This window comes from Oxyura jamaicensis, chromosome 8, assembly GCF_011077185.1.
Source record: "Oxyura jamaicensis isolate SHBP4307 breed ruddy duck chromosome 8, BPBGC_Ojam_1.0, whole genome shotgun sequence".
Taxonomy (NCBI): domain Eukaryota; kingdom Metazoa; phylum Chordata; class Aves; order Anseriformes; family Anatidae; genus Oxyura; species Oxyura jamaicensis.
The window spans coordinates 14,734,407-14,756,538 of NC_048900.1; the positions used below are offsets into that span (position 1 = coordinate 14,734,407).

The following is a 22,132-nucleotide window of genomic DNA, read 5'->3' on the forward strand; positions in this document are numbered from 1 at the left end:
TGTAACATTGAGGATATCAGAATCTGTTACTTTTTTCTGCAGGCAAAGATGGCTTCTGAAGCTCAAAATAAATACGAACGGGAATTAATGCTTCATGCTGCTGATGTTGAAGCGTTACAGGCTATTAAAGAGCAAGTTGCCAAGAATACAGCAGTACGGCAGCAGCTTGAGGAAGCTGCTCAGAAAGCTGAGTCTGCATTGCTAGAGTGCAAAGCCTCCTGGGAAGAGAGAGAGAGAATGATGAAGGTATGATCATTTTTATGGTTCTAGTAGGTGTTTTCATTTACCAGTCTATACAGGTTTCAGTTATTGAACCATTTTGTTGTAGGATGAAGCTTCAACACTTGCATCCCGCTGCGAGGACTTGGAAAAACAAAATCGATTATTACATGAACAACTGGAAAGTCTGAGTGACAAGATGGTGACCTCTATGAAAGAAGCCATGCCATCCGCATTGAATGTTTCTCTCAACGAGGAAGGGAAATCCCAGGAACAAATCTTAGAAATTCTTAGGTAAACTTAGCTCCAAGCTCCGTCTGGTTGTGGTTATAAATTCAGTTGCCAAATTAAATAGTTCTGTCTTGCTTTATATTTCAAGCACAATGTGTAAAATGTAAGTACCCTTTAACTTGGTAGAGATTGTCCTGCATCACTAACTAATAAAGGAGACTTCTTTCTACTCCTATAAAGAAACAGAGTCAATTTTGACAAGAACCTAAAGCAGACTTTAGAAGAATATGATTGGCAGGCATGTTTCATAGGGATTATTTTCTTGTGGTTTTTAGTTTATCTAAATTATTCTAGAATATTTTTTCTAGGATTTTCTTTTTCATCTTTCTGAACTCAGTAGTTTTTCATATATAAGATTCTTCAACTTAAAATGCTTTACCTTGCATTTTCATTGACGTAATGCTTTGTTCATTTTCTTATTGCAGATTTATACGTCGAGAAAAGGAGATAGCAGAAACTAGATTTGAGGTGGCACAGGTGGAGAGTTTGCGTTATCGCCAAAGAGTAGAACACCTTGAAAGGGAACTCCAGGAACTACAAGACAGTCTCAATGCTGAGAGAGAGAAGGTGCAGGTATGGTTGGATGTTGTTGCTTATGATTTCAGTAAGTAGAGGGCTGTTCTCTGTGTTCTACTTTCTCTCATTAGCTGCCTTTGGTAAGCTGGGGTTGGTATATAGCCAAATGGAGGGTCTTGTTCTGGGTCCTGTGAAGCAAGTGTGGCAATCCCAAAAACACATGAATAGGGAGAATAAAGATCTTTGCTCTGAGTTTTTCCCAATCCTTTTTTGTTAGTGATACTTACTTGTTTTGAACGTGTGTGACATAAGGAATGCCACAATATCTATGTAAGAGTGTGATGCTGGGTCCCAGTATGTAAGTATATGCAAGCAAGGCAAGTGAGTAAGTTCAATCTTTTTAAAAGGTAACAGCAAAAACCATTGCACAGCATGAAGAATTAATGAAAAAAACAGAGACCATGAATGTACTGATAGAAACCAACAAGATGCTAAGAGAAGAGAAGGAGAGGCTAGAACAAGAGCTACAACAAATGCAAGCAAAGGTTAGTACTGTGTTTCACTTGTTTCCATGTATTCAAATCAGACAGTTAATGTCTGGATATATCATTGTTAGTTATTTAAACTGGGCTTATTCCTTGACATCATAAACAAAAGAGGAAATGTTCAATTGAGAATTTTATAAGACACTACTTCACCTAGAGTATTGGAAAGTCAAAAGTTCAGTTTCGTTTAAATGGAAGAGAAGATCAGCATGTTTTAATGGCTAAAGTTATAACAACAATATCAACAGGTAAATGAAAAACGTGACAGAAATAGATACAAAGCAGTCCATAGCTTTATTAAGAATTTAAAAGGGAGATACTTTCCTCTTCCCATTTTTGCATACCGGTTGCTTCGATAGAATCCAGTGCAGTGTTGCTTGACTTCTAATACATAATTGATAATCAGTTTCCTACAGCAAGGTACAAAGTGAGAATATTGAGATTGTGAAGGTGTGTTTATAATTTTTTCCCTGTGGGCTTGTACCCCACTTTTGCTCCACGTTGCTTTCCCTGCACACAGTTGGCTACTGAAGGGGAGCAAGTGGGAAAAGAAGCTATATCATTACTTCTTGAGGGTGGTTTTGTGCTGGGTTTGTTTTTTTTTGATCTCTCTGTACCTCTTACCACCATTGTTCAAGGCCTACCATATTCCATTTTCTTCAGTCTTAAAAGATCTAGATAGTTTAATCCCCAACTATCCTTTTTTTCAGGTACGCAAGCTTGAGGCAGACATTCTACCTCTACAGGAGTCTAATGCTGAATTGAGTGAGAAAAGTGGAATGTTGCAAGCAGAGAAAAAGTTGTTGGAAGAAGATGTCAAACGCTGGAAAGCCCGGACACAGGTGGGAATGCATCTTTTAAAACAAGGTGTTCTAGGGGGAGGGCAGGGTGGGGAGAATAAATTATCAACCCTTGGAAAAAAAGTTCTAAAAGCTCTTTTAAAACAAAAAATGTAAGCTATATTGCAAAAAGTGTTCAAAAACAAGGAGATGTATTTGCATAAGCAATGCTTTTTAATTCAGTTTTAAAATAGGCTATTCTAGTTCATTGACAGTCCAAGTCAAAATACAAAAGCAGCAACTCTAATTAAAAACAAATTTCTATGTGTAACTGTGTAATCACCTTCTGAAAATGCAAACTGTTTTGTCAACCTTTCAGCATTTATTGAGTCAACAGAAGGACACTGATCTTGAAGAATATCGCAAGCTACTTTCAGAGAAGGAGGCAAACACCAAGCGTATACAACAAATGAGTGAAGAAACGGGCAGGCTTAAAGCAGAAATAGCCAGGTTCAGTATTTAATCAATGAGTAAAAACTTCTGTGCGAAGCCTCATTTTGTGCAAAGCTTCATTTATAATGAAGCGCCAACTGGAAATTTACTTTCTTAACTATCTCAATGTAGCTTTTTCATATTCTTACTGTAGCTTGATAATATGTAAATGAAACATTAATTGTTTTGAAGTTCTCTCTTAACTGAACATGCATTATTAAAAGTGCATTATCCATTTGTACTGCAAAGTCCTAGAGAACATAGTTCACTACAGATGATACCCACAGTATTACATTAATGAGCAGTATTGAAATGTATTGTTTCAAATATCTCATTTGCATCTCCTTCCAATCTTTTGCCATTTAGAACGAATGCGTCCTTGACTACAAGCCAGAATCTTGTTCAGAACCTGAAGGAGGAAGTAACTAAAATAAGAACAGAGAAGGACACTTTGCAGAAAGAACTGGATACTAAAGTGGCTGACATACAAGAGAAAGTGAAAACTATAACACAGGTCAAGAAAATTGGGCGCAGATATAAGACTCAATATGAGGAGCTGAAAGCACAGCATGATAAGGTAGATGAACTTCTTGTTTGTTTGGCAAAGAAATTCATCTAGATTCAAGTATAATCTGGCTAATGATTTTCATGTTTGCTTAGTATAACATTACATGAACACTTACTGGTAAAGAGAAAAGCAGAAAATTACATCATTTATTCTGTTGTTAGCTCAGAAACTGCCACAAATCATAAGCTGTATATCATTTAATAATTAGCAGCATTGTTAATAGAACATTGGAGTTCATTAAAATACCTGTGTTTTCATAGAATTCTAGAATGGTTTGCGTTGGAAAGGATCTTAAAGATCATCTGGTTCCAACCCCCTGCCATGGGCAGGGATACCTTCCACCAAACCATGCTGGGAAGAACACAGTGCTCCAGGTGGGGTCTGATGAGAGCAGAGCAGAGGGGGACAATCCCCTCCAGTGCCCTGCCATCCTCTCCAATTTAGAGACAAGGATATCATGGGGAGCATGGGGACAGTGTCAAATGCTTTGTACAAGTCCAGGCAGATGATGTCAGTTGCTCTTCCCCTATCCAGCAGTACTGTAACCCCATCGCAGAAGGCCACCAGATTTGTCAGGCACAATCTGCCCTTAGTGAAGCTATGTTGGCTGTCACAAATCACCTCCTTATTTTCTGCCTTGGCAAAGTATCCAGGAGGATCTACTCCATGAACATGTTTTGTCTAGAACTTAAGTGATTCGTTTGCATGCAGAAGCAGCTTGTGAAAGCAATAACATTCTAATTGGATAGTACCCTTTAGCCTTATACCACTTGACGTATTTCAGATGGTTGCCGAAGCAGCAACTCAGTCTTTTGCAGAACAACAAGAAGAACAAGTTTCTGCCCAGGAAGTACAAGAGCTGAAAGACTCTCTCAGCCAATCTGAAGGGAAGACAAAGGCTTTGGAGAATCAGGTTGAAAGTTTACAAAAGGTAAGATCACAGTGAGCAATTTCAAAGCACTGTATTGTACTGCAATCTTAAGTAACTGAAGACTATGAGGATGTCATTGTGTGTGTTTGTGTGTACACATAAATCTATGTGCACACAAATGTGCAATGACCAAGCTATGCCTCTACCTTGCCAGGAAAGATGAACCTTAAACCTGGTTTAAATCCAGTGTCTAGTGTCTCTCATTGTTTCTTGGACTAAGTAAGTGGGGGGAAAAAATGCTCTTCTCTTAGCCATTGCATTCAGAGAGGACTGGACTCCTTTTGTTGTTATTGATTAAAAGTTTTTTATACAGTGGCCAGGACCGTGGAGCATTGTAGACTGTATGTGCTGGAGTAGCTCATTGTGGCCAATCTCTCTCTATAGAATATAGCAGAAAAAGAAACTGAAGCTAGAAATCTTCAGGAGCAGATATCACAGCTGCAATCAGAACTTGCTCGTTTTCATCAAGATCTGCAAGAGAAGGCTACACAGGAAGAACAGCTTAGGCAGCAGATCACTGAGAAGGAAGAGAAAACTAGGAAAACCCTGCTTGCAGCTAAACAGAAAATTGCACAGTTAGCTGGTATTGTATTTTTTTCATGTGCTTAAGGTGTCATCTTCTGTTTGTTTGTTTGCTTTTTAATTATTCCCGTGGAAAGTATTTAGACAGATTTCCTAAAATATTTTCTTGACTGGACGTTACAGAATTGTTCTAAAAATGGGAAATTTTAATTCCTTAAGGAGATGATACAAGTGAAGCTGTACATTGGGGGTATTAAAATTTTGCCATAGTTTGGCCAGCCATTTTTTTGGCCATCTTGTTGATTAGACTGACTGCTTTGGTAATTCTTCCCTTCTTTCCTGCCTTTCCATAATGTACAGGTACAAAACATACCAATTCTATTTTTAATTGATGTTGAGAGGAAAAGTGTTGCAAGAACTTGCTGAAAAAATCTTGGCCTTCTATAACTGCTCATTTTTTTATTTGTTGGATATATTTATTGTATATTTTGTGTTTATTTTTATTTAATTGCAATTAAATAGAAAAATGGCACATGAAGTTTACCTTTAAGATCTCTTTCTAAAGCTTAACATTTTTAGGATTTCAAAATATTTCAGTAACCTTTTAAAACCGACAGACATCCAGTATGCAGAGTAGGCAGTTTTACAGTGGCAAGACTGGATTCTTTCCTATTCAATTAGGTTCAAAAGAACAGCTAACAAAAGAAAATGAGGAGTGGAAGCAAAAGAGCAGTTCATTAGAAGAGCAGAAGACTGAACTGGAAGTGCGGATGAGTGCGCTCAAGTCACAGTATGAAGGTCGAATCTGCCGTCTTGAAAGGGAGCTTAGAGAACAGCAAGAGCGACACCATGAACAGCGAGATGAGCCACCAGAATCTACAAATAAGGTACAAAATCGTTCAAGAAAGCTGTGTGAGAGGAAATAAACTGCTTTTATGTTCCATGACTGAACTACAACAACAGCTCTTAGCACTAGCATCATTAGTTTGTCTTTTATCTATACAGTAATTAATTTATTGGGAATATTTAGGTAAAGGTGTTTTTTTCTAAACATCCTAAATAAAAGATGGAAATTCTTGTTAATAAATAAATTTAAACAAATAGCAATGACCCAACAAACTACACTATTCAAGTTCTGCTATCACCGGATTACTTGCTTTGAAAATATGTAAGGTGGCTTTAGTAAAGATGCAGAACTTAATTTAAAACCTGTTTCCTGCCAGAGTCAAAATACCCAGTGTTAGCAAGCATATCGTTGTATTGTTCACTGTGAATCAGCCAATAAACTGTTTGCACTCTGTATTCTATTTTTCTATTTTCATACATCTGTTCAGCAGGTTTTGACAGTACTGAATGTCTCAATAGCTTCAAAAAATATCTGAAAAGATCTGAGAAATTACTGAGTTGGTTTATATATTTGGTATGACTAGTTTGATTTACTTTGGAGAACTTGCAGTAATCACAAAATCTGACTAGGTATGCTAACGTTATAAAAAACATTTTTTAGTGAAGAGATCTGTCAGCTGAAGTGTTTGACAAAGTCACTCATTCTGTCTCATACTTATATGGCATGATACTTTTACATCTTATATTGTAGGTCCCAGAACAGCAGAGACAGATCTCACTCAAGTCTACTCCAGCTTCAGGTGAAAGAGGAATGTGAGTTAACGGGTTTGGGGATTTTGCAGCTTTTGTATTTGGGAATTTTTGGTTTTGTCTTTATCTATGTGCTCTTCTTTTTTAATAAACTACTGATTTTCACAAATCATCTTTAGCAACTTGGAAGATACTGGTTGAGAAATGATGTTCCTCCTGTTTTCTCAGACCCAATTAATCAATAAAGAAAAAAAATATTTAATAAATTGATTGATTTAATCAATCCTGTTAGGTGTTGAATTGTCATATTAACCACCAGAACATGATTTTTGGGGAATATAAAATATTTTTTAAATATTTTCAGACTAAGAATCCTTAAGTAGTACAGTTGATTATTACCTCTCCCCTATTGAGGGAGGGGATCTTTCTCGTGCAAAGAGCTCGAGCTTGAGAAATGCACTAAATAGATGGCAACTAACAGATAAAATTATCAAATGAAAAAGCAACCAAGCTCTAAAATGGAGATTATTACTGTATTACTAAGTTTAGAAAACCAGCTCCCTTTTAATTTTTACAACAGCATTCATTTAAACCAAGGTTGTGATGTTTAAAAATGCCATTTTAGAATTTGGCTGATCCTTGTCTCAACCAAGACTTTATATTGCTCTGTACTGAGTGAGCCAGTTAGTTTTAGTATAAGATATATTACTGACTATAAGATAGACCCAGTGCAGCTTATGGTATGAGCTATGCACTGTTCCTTTTGATCTGCTTACGGTTTTGTAGTTGATTAACCTTGAAGAAATCTGTCAAGCCTTTAAGCTGGACAAAATGCTGCTAATGATATAGTGGGTCACTCTTATTTTAAACTATTAGCAAATTTTGGAAGACATCATTATGTCTTTGCAGGTTTTTAAATTCAAAACCTTTAAAAATGACTGTGGTTATAATAAACTTGATATTTTAAAATCTGCTTTAAAATGTGTGCTACCATCATGAATCCTGTCTTTCAGTGCTAGCACTTCAGATCCACCAACAGCAAATATTAAGCCAACACCAGTTGTGTCAACTCCGAGTAAAGTGACTGCTGCAGCAATAGCTGGGAATAAGTCTACTCCAAGAGCTAGTATCCGTCCAATGGTTACTCCTGCTACAGTCACTAATCCTACCACTACTCCAACTGCCACAGTTATGCCTACAACACAGGTGGAGACTCAGGAAGGTGAGCATTTTAGGGTAGTACAGGGATCTACAGTAAACATAAATGCTACCTTTCCCTTGAAATCTCATTAATTATTAGTTTGAAGATACTGGAAGGTACTTTCATTGTCCCTGCATCTCTTTATGTTTTGTGCTTTTTTAAGCAACCAAAGTGTTCGTAAGTTCTCAATTCCTGAAGACAGGTATGAGAAACAGTGTTAACTGAATCTAGGAAACATTGAGTTTGACTGTTCAGGGCATCCTGAAGTGGAGAATGTGAACTGTGCTAGATAATATGAAGTCAGTTGAATGTACTACTGTTTGCCTTTCAGCTATGCAATCAGAAGGACCAGTGGAGCATGTTCCCGTCTTTGGAAGCACTAGTGGATCTGTGCGTTCCACCAGCCCTAATGTTCAGACATCTCTCTCTCAGCCCATCTTGACTGTTCAGCAGCAGACTCAAGCGACTGCTTTTGTGCAGCCCACTCAGCAAAGCCATCCTCAGATTGAGCCCGCTAATCAGGAGCCATCCCCTACCATTGTAGAAGTTGTACAAAGCTCTCAAATAGAGAGGCCCTCCACTTCTACAGCAGTGTTTGGCACAGGTTGGTTTCATTTTATAGGCCTACCTTTTTGAACCATTGATATTAAATAGCTCTACTGTCAAAACAGGTTTATCTTAGCAGAAAAATAATTTGCTTGTGATTTTTTTTCCCCTTCGTGTACTGCAAATTTTACAAATTTTTACAAGTAGGCTCCTTTCTTGAACATTCCAAAGTGTTACCCCTGAAATTCTGGTGTCACCACATTCCTTAAAGATGAAAATTCATGTCTTTATCAATCCAGAGTGGTGTTGGGCTTTAACACATTAAACCCTTCTGCTCCTGTTTCCACTATACTGTTGGAGCAAGGTTAATTTTAGGAGTCATTAGTAAACTACGTAAGCTGGTCTTTTGTAAACTGCTTTTTTTGTTTTCCAGCTGATACTCTGTTAACTCTTAGGTGCCCTTGTCAGAAGCAAAAATGTTGGAAAAAGTATTTTAACTATAACCCTGAGAATCTTATATTGGGGTTCAATTAGGGAGTGAATATGGATCCAAAAACGTAAGGCTTGTAACCAAAGAGGCTGATATTTTCATGATGGAGGAGACAGCAAAATGAAATTGATTCTGTTATCATTCAATGCAGAAAAAGAAGTGGTCTTCCAGAGTAAAATACCAAATTTTCTGCTTCCTACATTTGCGGTTCTCCTTCTGAGAGTAACTGAGAGGTTCTTCTAAGTTTCAGCTACCCCGAGTTCTTCTCTGTCTAAACGTCCACGAGAGGAAGAGGAGGATAACACTGTGGAAAACTCGGAACAAATTTCGGAGGAGACAGTGGATGTACCTCTTCCAAAGAAAATGAGAAACATGCAGAGAGTTGGTCCTGAGGTTTGTAGGAACATAAAATGCTACTACTTATTCTGCCACTTTGGTTGATTTTAATGGGAAGAGCAAGTCAGTTAATTTTTGATGTGACTTTTTCTTCTGTCAAAAAAGAAGGCAAGTACATTTGGTTATCATAAAAGGCAGAGGTTGTTGCAGTTGCAATGGGAGATTCAAATCTTGGCTGTAGTGTGGATAGAGAGGGGGGGCCATATTCTAGCACTGAAGAGGAAGGATTTAGAATATTTTTAAATGTGGTCTAGAAGGTCAGTAGCTACAGTCATTCTGCCAAGAAAGCAAAGATGAGAAGTTTCATGCAAAAGCTTAGAGAAGATGCATGTGAATTACTGTGTGAGTTGGGATATCCTGGAAAAATGGATTGCACTTGAGATACCTCACAGCAGACAACTCATGAAAAATGTTAAGGAAGACAAAGGCACTTCACGAACGATGTAGGAAACGGATGTTGCATAACATAGAAGGGCAAGATTGTAAGAAGATTATCACTTAATTTGCTCAAAGGATGGAGATGGAGTGGGAGACCTTAAGGTTTCTTTCCTGGTTCTGAAAAGTTTTAGCGATGTAGAAGAGAATAGGTCCAGTGGACTGGAATGGGAAAACTATTTCTTCAGGTGCTACATAAAAACAGAACTAAAGGAGAATAATAAACGTTATCCATTATCTTTGTGGGAAAATATAAGCTTTATATAAAATAATAATAATGATCTCTACTATGTTAAAGAATCAAACTTTAGGACTAATGATGTGTTTTAAATGAGAAAAATGTATGGTCTTTCAGGAGGAAGTGACAGCAGAAGAGAGCACCGATGGTGAGGTAGAAGCTCAAACATACAATCAAGACTCACAAGATTCAATTGGAGAAGTAAGTATATGTGAAAAGAAGAAAGTTATAATTTCAGCAAAAATAAGCTTTTTTTTTTTTTTTTTTTTCAAACAACGTTTTTGAAATAAATTTCAAATCAGGTCTTTCAGATTTTCAATAGAAAGCAGTTAAAACTGTTTCAAGTTTAAACTTCTTATGTTCAAGGATAGATATTGAATTTTTATTGCACTCAGCATATACCTACATAAGTAGCTGTGGGAATGTTAATGGAGTTTTGCAATTCTGAATGTAATTTAATGTGGTTTAGAATTCCCGAGTATCTTTATACCAATTCTGTGTTGTGAAACTGAGACACAGTGATTTAATGTGTCACAGTCTTAAAACAGAATTTGAATTTTCATTTCTTCATTTACTCCTTTGCTTTCTGGCTTTAATTTTAGAGAAAGATTTCACAAATCCTTGAGCAAACTTAGCATTAGATGGGTCATGGTGTGTTAAACAACAAACAAAGATACTAAAATAAAAGCAACTTAAAATGCGCATTGTAGCAGAGTTAGGAAAGCCAAATACAAATGAAAAACGTGTATTTAATCTCCTTTCTCTTCAGACCCATGTACAAATTATGGTAATTTATGGTAATTTTATAACTTAGCAAAGTCTTATGTAGAGTTGTAGAATCTATTTCATTTAAGTAGTAGTGGATATTGAGTCTTTAGTGAGGCATTTTCCCTCAATAACCTTTATATATTTAGATGTTTATCTACGTCCTGGCTGTGTGCCATCTATTCCACAGGTATCTTTAAACTTTCTTTAAAAGTTCTTATACTCAATGTGATTATTTTAAATTCTGCTGCTTTACAGCAGAATTTGCAACATTATGGTGTCACATTGGAAAATAACAAAATCTAGTTACCTTACCTGAATCAGAAGTCCTGAATGCTACAAAAAGTATGTTAGTCCTAATTTTTTTCATTTTTTGAGAGGCTTTATCTCCTTGATGCATTTTTTTTTTTTTTTTTTCTTAGCGTTTCTGGTCATATTTTTCAGATTCAGTTCAACTGTTTTGAACATACACTTGTGCTGAATGAAAAGAGAAAATTTTAAAACTCTGGCTAACATGCAAATAGCTTTACTGTTCCTCCAGACTGAAAGAACTCTAAAAACTCTAAAACAGCAGCTCAGAGTTGATGCTCAGAAGAGAAATGGTTATTCCTTGATGCTGGGGAGACTTTTAGTTGTCTGTATTTGATTGCCATATGCTACATTTTGTTTTCCTTTTATTATTTGCTTCTACCTTTTACAGGGTGTTACACAGGGAGAGTACACTCCCATGGAGGATAGTGAAGAAACTTCTCAGTCTATCCCAATAGATCTTGGACCTCTTCAGTCAGATCAACAAAATACTTCTTCATCTCAGGATGGTCAGTCCAAGAGAGATGATGTCATTGTGATTGATAGTGACGATGAAGATGATGATGATGAAGAAAATGAAGGCGAGCAGGAAGTATGCATACCATAGAATTACTTTATTTAACAGTTACTGTACTTTGATGAAAGATAAAATTGTAAAGCTCATCTTGCACTATCAGTATAATTAAGAACATCCTTTTGGCTGTATAAGTATTGTATGGACTTCTGTAGCCTGGACTTAGTGTCTTAAAGACACTTGCTAATCCCACTTGATTTTTTGAAGTTGTAAAATTCCACAATGCCACTGAGTTCCAAAAGGAGATCCCCCCCCGCCTTAACCAAGCCAGCCTCATGCCCTCTTTGCTTCACTTCACACACATGGGAATTGCCCGCTCCTGCATTCTTTACAGGTGGCTAGCATTTATGGACCTCAGCGGATTTCACTAACTAGTTCCTTGAGCAATCTACAGTCTGCTCTCCCCAAATCCAGGGTAGTAGCTTTTCTGATAGCTTTTCTTTCACCAAAGTATTTTAAAATCAACCATTTCATGATTGCTGTGGCTAAGGCAGCCATCAGTCATCACTTCACCCACAAGATCATCTCTATTCACAAACCACAGATTGAGGTAGGCAGCTTTCATAGTTGGCTCCTTTAGTCCCTCTGTCAAATTTATCTTCAGTGTGCTTTAGGAATTTCCTGGCCCTGTTGATGTCTGCTCTATGATAATCCCAGTTAATATCTGGGAAGTTGAAATAACTTGTAAGGACAAGGGCAACTGATTTAAAGATTTTTCCACCTCACCTGCCCTGTCTCTCTCTTCTGAAGTGTCTGTAACTGTCCATCACAGTATACCAGCCACAGGACTTTCCCACCAAGTCTTTTTTCCCCTCCAACTTCAGTCTGTTTTGCTTGTGACTGTAATCAGTAAGTGAACTTCCTGTCTTTCTCTTGCTCCTTGAGCTTTTCTGTCTATTTTGGGCCTCTCTCCTGTTGAAGAGAGGGAGTGAGAGAGCAGTTGGGCGGGTATATGGCAGCCAGCTGAGGTCAGCCTACAACAGCAAATGAAAAATACATACATCCACTCTATGAACAGTAAACACTGAATATCTTCAGATAAGAGTTCCACAAAGGGGGTCTCTGTACCATTAAATGAAGCTTATCACTTGACTATGTGAAGTGTTCCTGCTGCTCTTTCAGCATTTCCCTAAGGTATTTTTATGGTACTGTTGCAGGATTATGAAGATGAGGAAGAGGAGGATGAGGATGATGATGAAGACACAGGGATGGGGGATGAAGGTGATGATAGTAATGAAGGAACTGGTAGTGCTGATGGGAATGATGGGTACGAAGCAGATGATGCTGAGGTGAGATTTGTGCCTTTTTATAGTCTGCTAAATTACTTGAAAGAAATTGGTGGTGTAATGCATTTGGAAAGATTTGAATACTTGAAAGTCATTTATCCCAGAAAATTGTGGTTGCTAGAAGGTGTAATAATTTCTGTTATAACTGATCTTTTCACAAGAAAAATCAACTTTGAATGTGTAAGACTGAATGAAAATGCCAAGTGTAAGAGCCAGTGTCAAAAAATGTGGATGCCAAGTTAGTGAGGCAGTTTCTTCAAAAGCTGGACATTTCATTGTCTGTTATTAAATGATGATGACCATGTTGTTCGCGTTTGTCTGTGCACAGATATTCAAAAAATTTTAAATTTCATACAGCTGCATACACGTATGTAACTTCATAGGTATTTACAGGAATATTTTAAGATTTCATATATATGACTTTTTTTACTTTCTGAATGCTTATATATTCTTTTTACAGCCAGAGGGTGTTTGGTGCTAAATCACATTATGTTTGTTGGTTTTAGGGTGCTGATGGTACAGATCCTGGAACAGAAACTGAGGAGAGCCTGGGAGGAGGTGAAAGCAACCAGAGGGCAGCAGATTCTCAAAATAGTGGTATGGTTGATTCAAAGTCTGTCTGTAAAGGGGAAAATGTAGAAGTCATTTTGCATGTGTTAAAAATTGCTCTTAAGGATTTATGGCAAAGTGCTAATGACTGTTTTAACCAGAAGCATAGATTCCATTGAAATGTTCTGTTCTAGATACATTCTACGTTCCTTTGATAACCCTGCAGCCTCTGGTTGCTGTGGAAACTGCAGTGGATGGTTCAGGAGATTAATCCCCTCAATATGAATCAGTGTTTGAATAATCAATAGCTTGTTTTGGTGCTAGTGTTGGCTTAGCTGTCACAAATCCCCTTTCAAAGGATTTGAAGTAACAGCATTGTGTTGTCCCCACTTCTGCAAGAGTAAAAATGTCCATTTTAATGTGGTAACACAATTTGATGATCTACCTTATTTTTTTTCTGAATTGAAAATATTTGGAAGGCATAAATTCACTGCTCCATATTTCCATACGTTTTAGGTGAGGGGAGTACAAGTGCTGCTGAGTCTACTTTTCCTCATGAAAGTTCAAGAGAACAGCAACCATCATCTGCCTCAGAGAGACAGGCCCCTCGACCCCCACAGTCGCCACGCAGACCACCACATCCATTGCCTCCACGATTAACTATTCATGCTCCTCCTCAAGAACTGGGTCCCCCAGTACAGGTATAAAATAGTCCTAGCAGTTCAGAAGAATTGTATGATTTGTTCTAAATGAAGTCTAAATACTCTTCATATTGTAAAAATAGTTCACATCTATTTAGCATCCTGAAAATGGAAGCTAATAAAAATGACTTAACATGTCTCATTCTACAGATTATTGCTGGAGAGGGAACATTGATAGCGGTAAAGCACTTGTATCTTGAAATGATTATACCAATGTTATTTATTAGTGTGGGCTGATATTTCCACTATTTTAAAAAAATGTTCTTAAATACATTGTAACTCAGGCTAGTAGAGATTTTTATTAGTCTCTGCCCCAATGCAGACTGGACAAAGGAAAGTTGCTATTCGTTTTCTAAGCTAAACCTTTCAATAAGAGTGTCTGACTGATGATAATGCTTTGACATAGACCTATAGATTTTGTAAATTAAAATGTCACAACCTGAATTTTGCAAAAATACAATAAAAATAATCTAACTATGGAACTGTACTTTACCATTAACTTGTTCTGTGGCTCAGGGCCATGAAATTTCTGTGCTGAAATTTTATATCCTCAGTAGAAAGTAAAATAAAATACTTTAGTAGAAAATAAAATTGTTTACCCAGGATTTAAACCTACGTGGTTCTCTTTCATGGTTAGGCCAGGCAGCAGATGTGAGCTGTTGGGTATCTGCTGCCACGATCTGTTCTTTAAAAAGGTATGATGGTGTACTGAGCAGTGTTCTATACTGAAATACAATTATTATGCTCTTACTCATGTAGCCAGTGTACTTGGCTCTGATTGAACAGGTCTGTGCTATTAGAATTCCAGGGAAGCATTCACAATACGTATTATTCTTTCTCTTTACTATAAAGAGAATCCAGATGACTCGAAGACAGTCAGTGGGACGTGGACTTCAGCTAACTCCTGGTATAGGCGGGATGGTAAGTGTATGAAAGTCTGCTACTACTAACCTTTCTTGAGGGAATTCATAACTCTTAAACATCTTCAGCAAAAAAAAAAAAAAGCTACTGGGGTCAGGAGTGAGATGGATTCTTGCAAGTAATATCAGTGCTGTTAATTTATATATTAATTATGAAATGCAAATACTAGAAAAGTATGGTTGAGAAAAAAGATGTTGAACTGATTTTGTCCAAGTCAGATTTAATAATATGTTTTTAGAATTCGTCTTAAGTGGATGTATTATTTGAAAACTGTTTTCAGCCTCATACTAAAGGAGCAATGCTAATTCATGTATGATTTCTGCCTCTTTCAACTAATCTTGACCCCTTTATGTAATTTCAACCATGTTTGACAGAACAAATACAAGTTCTTTGAGGGTGGGGAGAGAGTGACTGTGATGAAAAAGTATGCTTTCTGTGACGAAAGGCATCAGCTCAGTATGTTTTTATTCTGCTTGCATTGCATGTACCTGGCATTCAATTTCTGCTTGGAACTGGCCTAACCACCCGTTTTTTTTGCCTAGACAATAATTGAGCATATGGGAGGGAGCTTGGGTATTTTGGAAAGGTTTGAAAGATATGGACAAGGAGGAGAAGAGAATGCTTCATGGATTGGGAACATATGAGGGAAGAGGGAGCGGAGGTTTCTGGCTTTGTAGGTAGTGTAGGAACAAAAGATACAAATTGATTCACATTGTGGAAAAAAAACATAATCCCGGTATATTAACTAAGACAGATAATTCCTATGTATTTATGAATGACTCACCTCAGAATTCCTTTGTAGTTGACGCTTTGGCAGGGTCTTCTCTTGAAGCAGATGTCTACAAGTCCTTTAAATGTTGCAACCTATATAACAGCCTGGACTTAGATGTATAAAGTGACATAATTTGTGTAACAGTTAAATCTGTCTTTGTTTTGCTCAACAATGTGGAAGAAGCAAACAAACCCTTAACTTGGCTTGGTAGGAACTGGAAATACACTGTAGGCTCTCATATCAGTCTCTTTTCTTCCAGCAGCAGCATTTCTTTGATGATGAGGACAGAACAGTTCCAAGTACACCAACTCTAGTAGTTCCACATCGTACAGATGGGTTTGCTGAAGCAATTCAGTAAGTAGATGTAAAAAATAAGTAGAATTATGACATTTTTTTTTTCCTCTTGTCATAGGAATGAAAATAAATTCAAGCAAAATAAATTTCTAATGGGAGTAACATGTTATGATGTATACAAGAGGACTAATCTCAATTAAATAAACATTGAAGTATGCATTATGAAACTTAACAGCAAATTAGAAGGAGGCAGGTCACCTCCAATATTTGTTTCCCTCAGCCCCTATGCTAATATTCTAACAATTAGTAAAAAATGGACAGTTTTGTGTTATGTGTGCTACTGACCAGTAAAAGTAGCACAAGTTCACCTTCATTTTTGGATTCGGGATGGTTCTGCCATGTCTACTAATCCACTTAAAATTGTGAGGACTCATCACGTGAATAAGGAAATAATATTCTGTTCAGCACTCTTTTACTGCTTTTTACTGCTTTTGGATGCAATCCAAGTAAGTTTGAGAAACTTATCACTATTGAATTAGTAGTAGTTTAGCTTTCTTTTGATGATTGCTATTAATTCATTTTGTCTCACACATAAGTTTTTCTCTTGTTTTGGTTAGAAAATTATTTTTTTCCTGATCTTTGGAAATTGCAGAATTCTTTTAAATTAAAATATTTATTTTCATAGTTCCCCTCAGGTAGCTGGAGTTCCTCGATTCAGATTTGGACCCCCTGAAGATATGCCACAAACTAGTTCAAGTCACTCTGACCTTGGTCAGCTTGCATCCCAAGGAGGTAAATCATTTCTATACTTCTTCCTCCATGATTGTTCGAAAAAAAAAAAAAAAAAAAAAAATCTGCCATTAAAATGCAATTCTCCTTTGGGTACATGTGGAACATGGGAACCTCTGACTTCTAAATAATTGTCAGCAGAAAGATTAATGGTAAAATGAAAAGGTGTTTCCTTCAAGATGCTAGACTTCTATTTTTATTATGGTTTAATACCAGAATACTTCTGTGGGAAAAAGACAGGTTTGTGAACTGAAGAAACATAGCTGCAGTTTCATGCAGGACAAATTGTCTCCTGGGCACCAGACACTTATTTTAAGGAGAACTGAATATTGCAGGACTGGCTTTTTACTGTAGCTTTCTTGTTAATATAAGCTTTTTTTTCAGTGAATTCACATAATCAGAATATCCTGAGTTGGAGGGGACCTATAAGGGTAATTGAGTCTAACTCCTGGCTCCACACAGGACCATCCAAAAAAACAGGCCTTGTGTCTGAGAGCATTGTCCAAATGCTTCTTGAACTCCAGCAACTCAGTGCCTGACCACCTCTGGGTGCAGAACCTTTCCCTAACACCCAGCCTGATCCTCCCCTGTCCCAGCTCCATGCCGTTCCCTCGGGTCTTGTCACTGTCCCCAGAGAGCAGAGCTCAGAGCCTGCCCCTCTGCTCCCCTAGTGAGGGAGCTGCAGGCCGCCATGAGGCCTCCCCTCAGCCTGCTCTGCTCTGGGCTGTAAAAAATAAATGACCTCACTGCTCCTCAGACGTCTTGCCCTCTAGACCCTTCACCATCTTTGCAGCCCTCCTTTGGATACTGTCTAATGGTTTTATGTCATTCTGATGTGGTGATGCCCGAAGCTGCACCCAGTGCTCAAAGTGAGGCTGTACGAGTGCAGGGCAGAGGGGTTGATTCCTTCCCTTGACCAGCTGGCAGTGCCATGCCTGAGGCACCCCAGCATGCAACTGGACCTTTTGACTGCCAGGGCACACTTGACATGTATTCAACTTGCTGTCAACCAGAACCCCCTGTTCCCTTTCTGCAGGGCTGCTCTCCAGCTTCTTATCCCACAGTCTGTACCTACCCAGGGTTGCCTCAGCCCCAGTGCGGAAGCCAGCACTCATTCTTGTTAAATGTCATATGGTTGGTTATTGCCCAGTCTTCTAATTTGTCAAGATCTTTTTGCAAGATCTCTCCACCCTCAGCACCTCCTCCTAGTATCATCTGTCAACTTAATTTGGATGCAGGACTTGAATACACACTGACCGTTTTTTTAAAACCATTAGAGAACTGGCACTAAAATGGAGCCCTGCAGAACCCCACTAGTGACTGTCTGCCAGCCTGATGCAACTCCACTTACTATAACTCTTTGAGCGTGACTTGTCAGCCAATTGTTTGCCCATCAGATTATGTATTTGTCTAGCTGTTTGCTGGATACTTTGTCCAGAAGAATATAAATAATAGGGGAAATCAGCAAATGCAAAGAAATCTTTGAGATATATTCTTACTGGTTAAGAGATGGCCAGGCAATCTGTATTGTCTGTATTACTATTGTCCTGACTCAATTTCTTTCCCCTGCATCCCTGTCAGCATGGAACAGTATGCTGTTCTTCAAAGAAAGCTGACAGCAAAACAGTGATGTAAGGAAAAAGACTAAATCAAAATTAGTAGTAGTATTTTCATCAAGCTTATACCTTTCAAGAAGTTGTGATTAGCTATGACAGTAAGTCAAAACCATTTGTAATAACAAAAATCTCCGTTCTTAAGAACCTATCACTGGATTCTGTCAGGTGTACAGAGAAAAGAAAGCAGTTAATCTGTACTTTATCTGGTTATATAAGTTGTCACTACAACTTTGTGTGTTGCAGGTTTAGGAATGTATGAAACCCCACTCTTCCTTGCTCATGAGGAAGAATCAGGTGGTCGTAGCGTTCCAACAACACCTTTACAAGTAGCAGCACCAGGTAAGTGGCAGGAAATTGGCAAGCTGAAGTAAAGGTTAGAAATTTCAGTTTTACAGAAAGGAATTATTATAGAATCATAGAACGGCTTGGCTTGGAAGGGACCCTAAAGATCATTTTGTTCCAACTCCCTGCCACAGGCAGGGATGCCACCACTAAATCAGGCTGCCCAGGGCCTCATCCAGCCTGGCCTTGAACACCTCCAGGAATGGGGCATCCACAACCTCTCTGGGCCACCTGTTCTAGTGCCTCAGCACCCTCTGAGTGAAAAATTTCCTCCTAACACTTCATCTAAATCTACCCTTTTAGTTTAAAACCATTCCTACTTCCTATCATCTGAGTAAGCAAAAAGTTGCTCTCCAACTTTCCTGTAAGCCCCATTTAAGTATTGAAAAGCTGTAGTAAGGTCACCTGGAGCTTTCTCTTTTCCAGGCCGAAAAGCCCCAGTTCTCTCAGCTTTTCTTGCTAGGAGAGGTGCTCCAGCCTCTGATCATTTTCATGGCAATTATATACTGTCAGGAACATTCCAGTAGCTCTTTTCTTTATGGGCCTAAGATTTCCATAGATTTTCTTTAGGAAGTCCAAGCTAACTCTATGCTTATTGAACTACCTTTCCTGTCCAGTTACAGTTTTTACTGAAAGTACCTCAGCTGATGCTTCAGAGCATGCTTCTCAGTCTGTTCCAATGGTTACAACATCTACTGGCAATCTGTCCACCACTACAGAGGCTGGAGCTGGTGATGATGGGGATGAAGTTTTTGCAGAGGCAGAATCTGAAGGGTAAGCTGTACCTTCATTGTTTGACTTGAATTCATATTAGCTTTAATTTTAACGATCATTTAATTTTAACTATGCCTATGATCCATTAAGTCTCCATTTAACCTGTTCTGGTATAAAGGTCAGTCCACCAGGCTTTAGTAATTTTGCTAAGTAAAGTACTGTGACCTTTTCATGTGAAAACAAAGCTTTTCTTTTACTAATTTAACATAGTTTATACTTGTCACTTTAAAGGTATTTTCCCCATTTGTTCAGAATGCAGAGGGCTCCATTGTAGTCAAATACAGATGGTAAAGGCCCCAGTTTGAATGAATAAAGGCTAAAGCATTGCTGGTTGTCAGTAGATAAAATCACTCCTAACAAAGAGTTCAGAAGTTCAGTTAAGCCAGTGCAAGTATTAAAGCCAGCACACAAGGGAGAGGAATTAGTGATTTTTAAAAATGGGATAGACAAATGTCTTTGTCTCCTACCTTGCCATTGCATTTGTTTATATTTATAATAATTACTGTATTATGTGTTATAATCAAATATATTATAAATCTAAAAGGGCAAAGGCTATATGTTATTATATATTTTACTTTTTATTGGTTACAGAATTATAAAAGATGCGTGCTTCACAATTTACCCAAATTTGAATGTACTGATTATAGGAGATTTGGTCATAAGTAAATGAAATGTTACTGCTGCAGGTTGAATATGCCATGCAGTTTTCTTGATGTAGCACCAACCTGCATCACCATAGTCTGTCTGCGTGTTTGAGTAGCAAGGGCTGAGAATGGATTTTCTGATGTTAAGATCACATTGTTTCCTACAAAACATAGACATGTTAGACATAAATCCATGTAGGAATTAAATGGTTCACAGAATAGTGCTTGTAGTTCAGAAAAGGCATTTCCCGCATCTTAGGAGTTTCAGTTGTCTTCTAACATTTTATTTATATATGTTTACATTTAAGTTGATTATTAAATTAAATGTATACCAAAAAGCAAGCTGTATTTAAGCTAAATGGAATGTTTAATTATCCTTTTCTCTTCCATCCTCGTATTGCTTTTTTTTTTTTGTCTTTTGAAGACAGAGTCCAAAAAACTAAATATTGCACCGAGTGGATGTCCCTCAGCTTTATCCTTCCCCTGTCTAAATGTGCATACAACTATCATGTTCTGGTTTTAGTCATTGTTATTAAATAGCTTCTATAACTTTCTCTGAGAGATGATTAATATGTTAGATGTGCATGTGGAGTTGAGCTACATAATAAGGAAATTATATCACTATCTTTCTAAAAGCCAGATTAACCTGTTATAATGAAGTGGAGCAGGGAAAGCTGAAGAAAACATGAAAATTTCTGGGGAAGGATGTTTGGAAAGGAATACTTCTGCTCTAAAATAAAGCTTTCTTTCCCTGAGTTTTTTTGTCAGTATGAATACAATTATCTCTCTTCTCCCCATCCTAACCCCCTGCCCCCTTCTAGAATTACTTCAGAAGCTGGACTAGAAATTGATAGCCAGCAAGAAGAAGAATCTGTTCAGGCATCTGATGAGTCAGATCTTCCTTCTACTAGTCAAGATCCTCCCTCTAGTTCATCTGCAGGTACTGGTTAATTGATGTAAACAACTATTTCTTTAAGTGTAGGAACCTCTTTGGACTAGCATTGTGCGCTGCTGCTGCACATATAAAACACAAGCTATCAACTCTTACTTAGAATAAAAACATGTTTAGATGCCTTTAGTCTTGACGGCAAATCATTTTTACTTGAACCACAGTAACTACAGTAATCCATAGTAAGAATAAAGCTTCAAGGAGCAAGAGTTACTGCTGATACATCAGTGATGCATGAGTCTCATCAATCTATCAACTGTTACATTTGATGTCAGATTTAAACTAGTTTTCAATTAAATTGTCAGAATATAAGTAAATGACTGTTCAGTTACCGATTTACCAGCTAGCACAGATAATGAATGAAATGCCATACTTATTTGTTCTGAGGCTTTTATTTATATCAGAAGTGTCAATGAAATAGCGTCACCTTCATAATTTTAAGGTAGATTCAAGACCGTAATATGTATCAAGTCATGTAAACATTAACAGTGCAAAACCACGCCAGAAAAAGACGTTCTTTTCTGTATTTCCACCTCTTCACAGACACAAGTAGTAACCAGCCTAAGCCATTTCGACGTGTTAGACTTCAGCCACCAACATTAAGAACCGGAGTTCGTGGCCGTCAGTTCAACAGACAGAGGGGTAAGTGTGGTTGCTCAAATTCAGGCTCCTTTTTTTATTTCAAACCAATTTTTATTGCTTTCTTCTTTGCTGACCATATATGCAGTACTTTATATGCTTGTGTTTGCTTGTAAGACACTGAATAATACAGCATCCCTGCCCTAGCTTTCAGTATGTTGCCCTAAAAGCTCTGTAGGTTTTTTTAGTATATTAGTCTGAGCATTTTTGTAATAGGCAAACTTTTCCTGTGGCACTTGCTTTATCAGCGGAGAGAAAGTGAATGGCACTATAGATCTTATAAATTTAAGTTACTAGACCTTACCAAAATTTTGAAAGAAACTTTAAAAATTAATACTAGGATATAAGATTAGAAATCTTTAAGTGTCAGTTTCCTGTTTGGCACACAAGGAGTTCCAGTTATCTCACCTATCTTATGCTGATTGTATTTTTTTAATTATTTT

General features: G+C 37.6%; 1 protein-coding gene across 4 annotated transcripts in view; it reads left to right on the forward strand.

Annotated features, from left to right (window-relative positions):
* TPR (translocated promoter region, nuclear basket protein) overlaps positions 1 to 22,132 on the forward strand; it is a 43,254-nt gene that overhangs the window by 19,004 nt on the left and 2,118 nt on the right. The window contains exons 25-50 of one of the 4 annotated variants that reach the window (XM_035333910.1): positions 43 to 246; positions 329 to 513; positions 936 to 1,083; positions 1,434 to 1,571; positions 2,282 to 2,413; positions 2,730 to 2,860; positions 3,209 to 3,419; positions 4,195 to 4,341; positions 4,726 to 4,924; positions 5,545 to 5,750; positions 6,461 to 6,522; positions 7,473 to 7,681; positions 7,992 to 8,264; positions 8,941 to 9,089; positions 9,883 to 9,966; positions 11,231 to 11,431; positions 12,571 to 12,702; positions 13,206 to 13,296; positions 13,765 to 13,949; positions 14,802 to 14,870; positions 15,887 to 15,996; positions 16,622 to 16,728; positions 18,585 to 18,680; positions 19,301 to 19,457; positions 20,923 to 21,041; positions 21,594 to 21,692. In XM_035333910.1, the coding sequence (XP_035189801.1) occupies positions 43 to 246; positions 329 to 513; positions 936 to 1,083; positions 1,434 to 1,571; positions 2,282 to 2,413; positions 2,730 to 2,860; positions 3,209 to 3,419; positions 4,195 to 4,341; positions 4,726 to 4,924; positions 5,545 to 5,750; positions 6,461 to 6,522; positions 7,473 to 7,681; positions 7,992 to 8,264; positions 8,941 to 9,089; positions 9,883 to 9,966; positions 11,231 to 11,431; positions 12,571 to 12,702; positions 13,206 to 13,296; positions 13,765 to 13,949; positions 14,802 to 14,870; positions 15,887 to 15,996; positions 16,622 to 16,728; positions 18,585 to 18,680; positions 19,301 to 19,457; positions 20,923 to 21,041; positions 21,594 to 21,692 (3,844 nt within the window). The remainder of the gene's footprint in view (positions 1 to 42; positions 247 to 328; positions 514 to 935; positions 1,084 to 1,433; positions 1,572 to 2,281; positions 2,414 to 2,729; positions 2,861 to 3,208; positions 3,420 to 4,194; positions 4,342 to 4,725; positions 4,925 to 5,544; positions 5,751 to 6,460; positions 6,523 to 7,472; positions 7,682 to 7,991; positions 8,265 to 8,940; positions 9,090 to 9,882; positions 9,967 to 11,230; positions 11,432 to 12,570; positions 12,703 to 13,205; positions 13,297 to 13,764; positions 13,950 to 14,801; positions 14,871 to 15,886; positions 15,997 to 16,621; positions 16,729 to 18,584; positions 18,681 to 19,300; positions 19,458 to 20,922; positions 21,042 to 21,593; positions 21,693 to 22,132) is intronic. The other 3 variants (XM_035333912.1, XM_035333913.1, XM_035333911.1) reach the window with 3 other exon arrangements.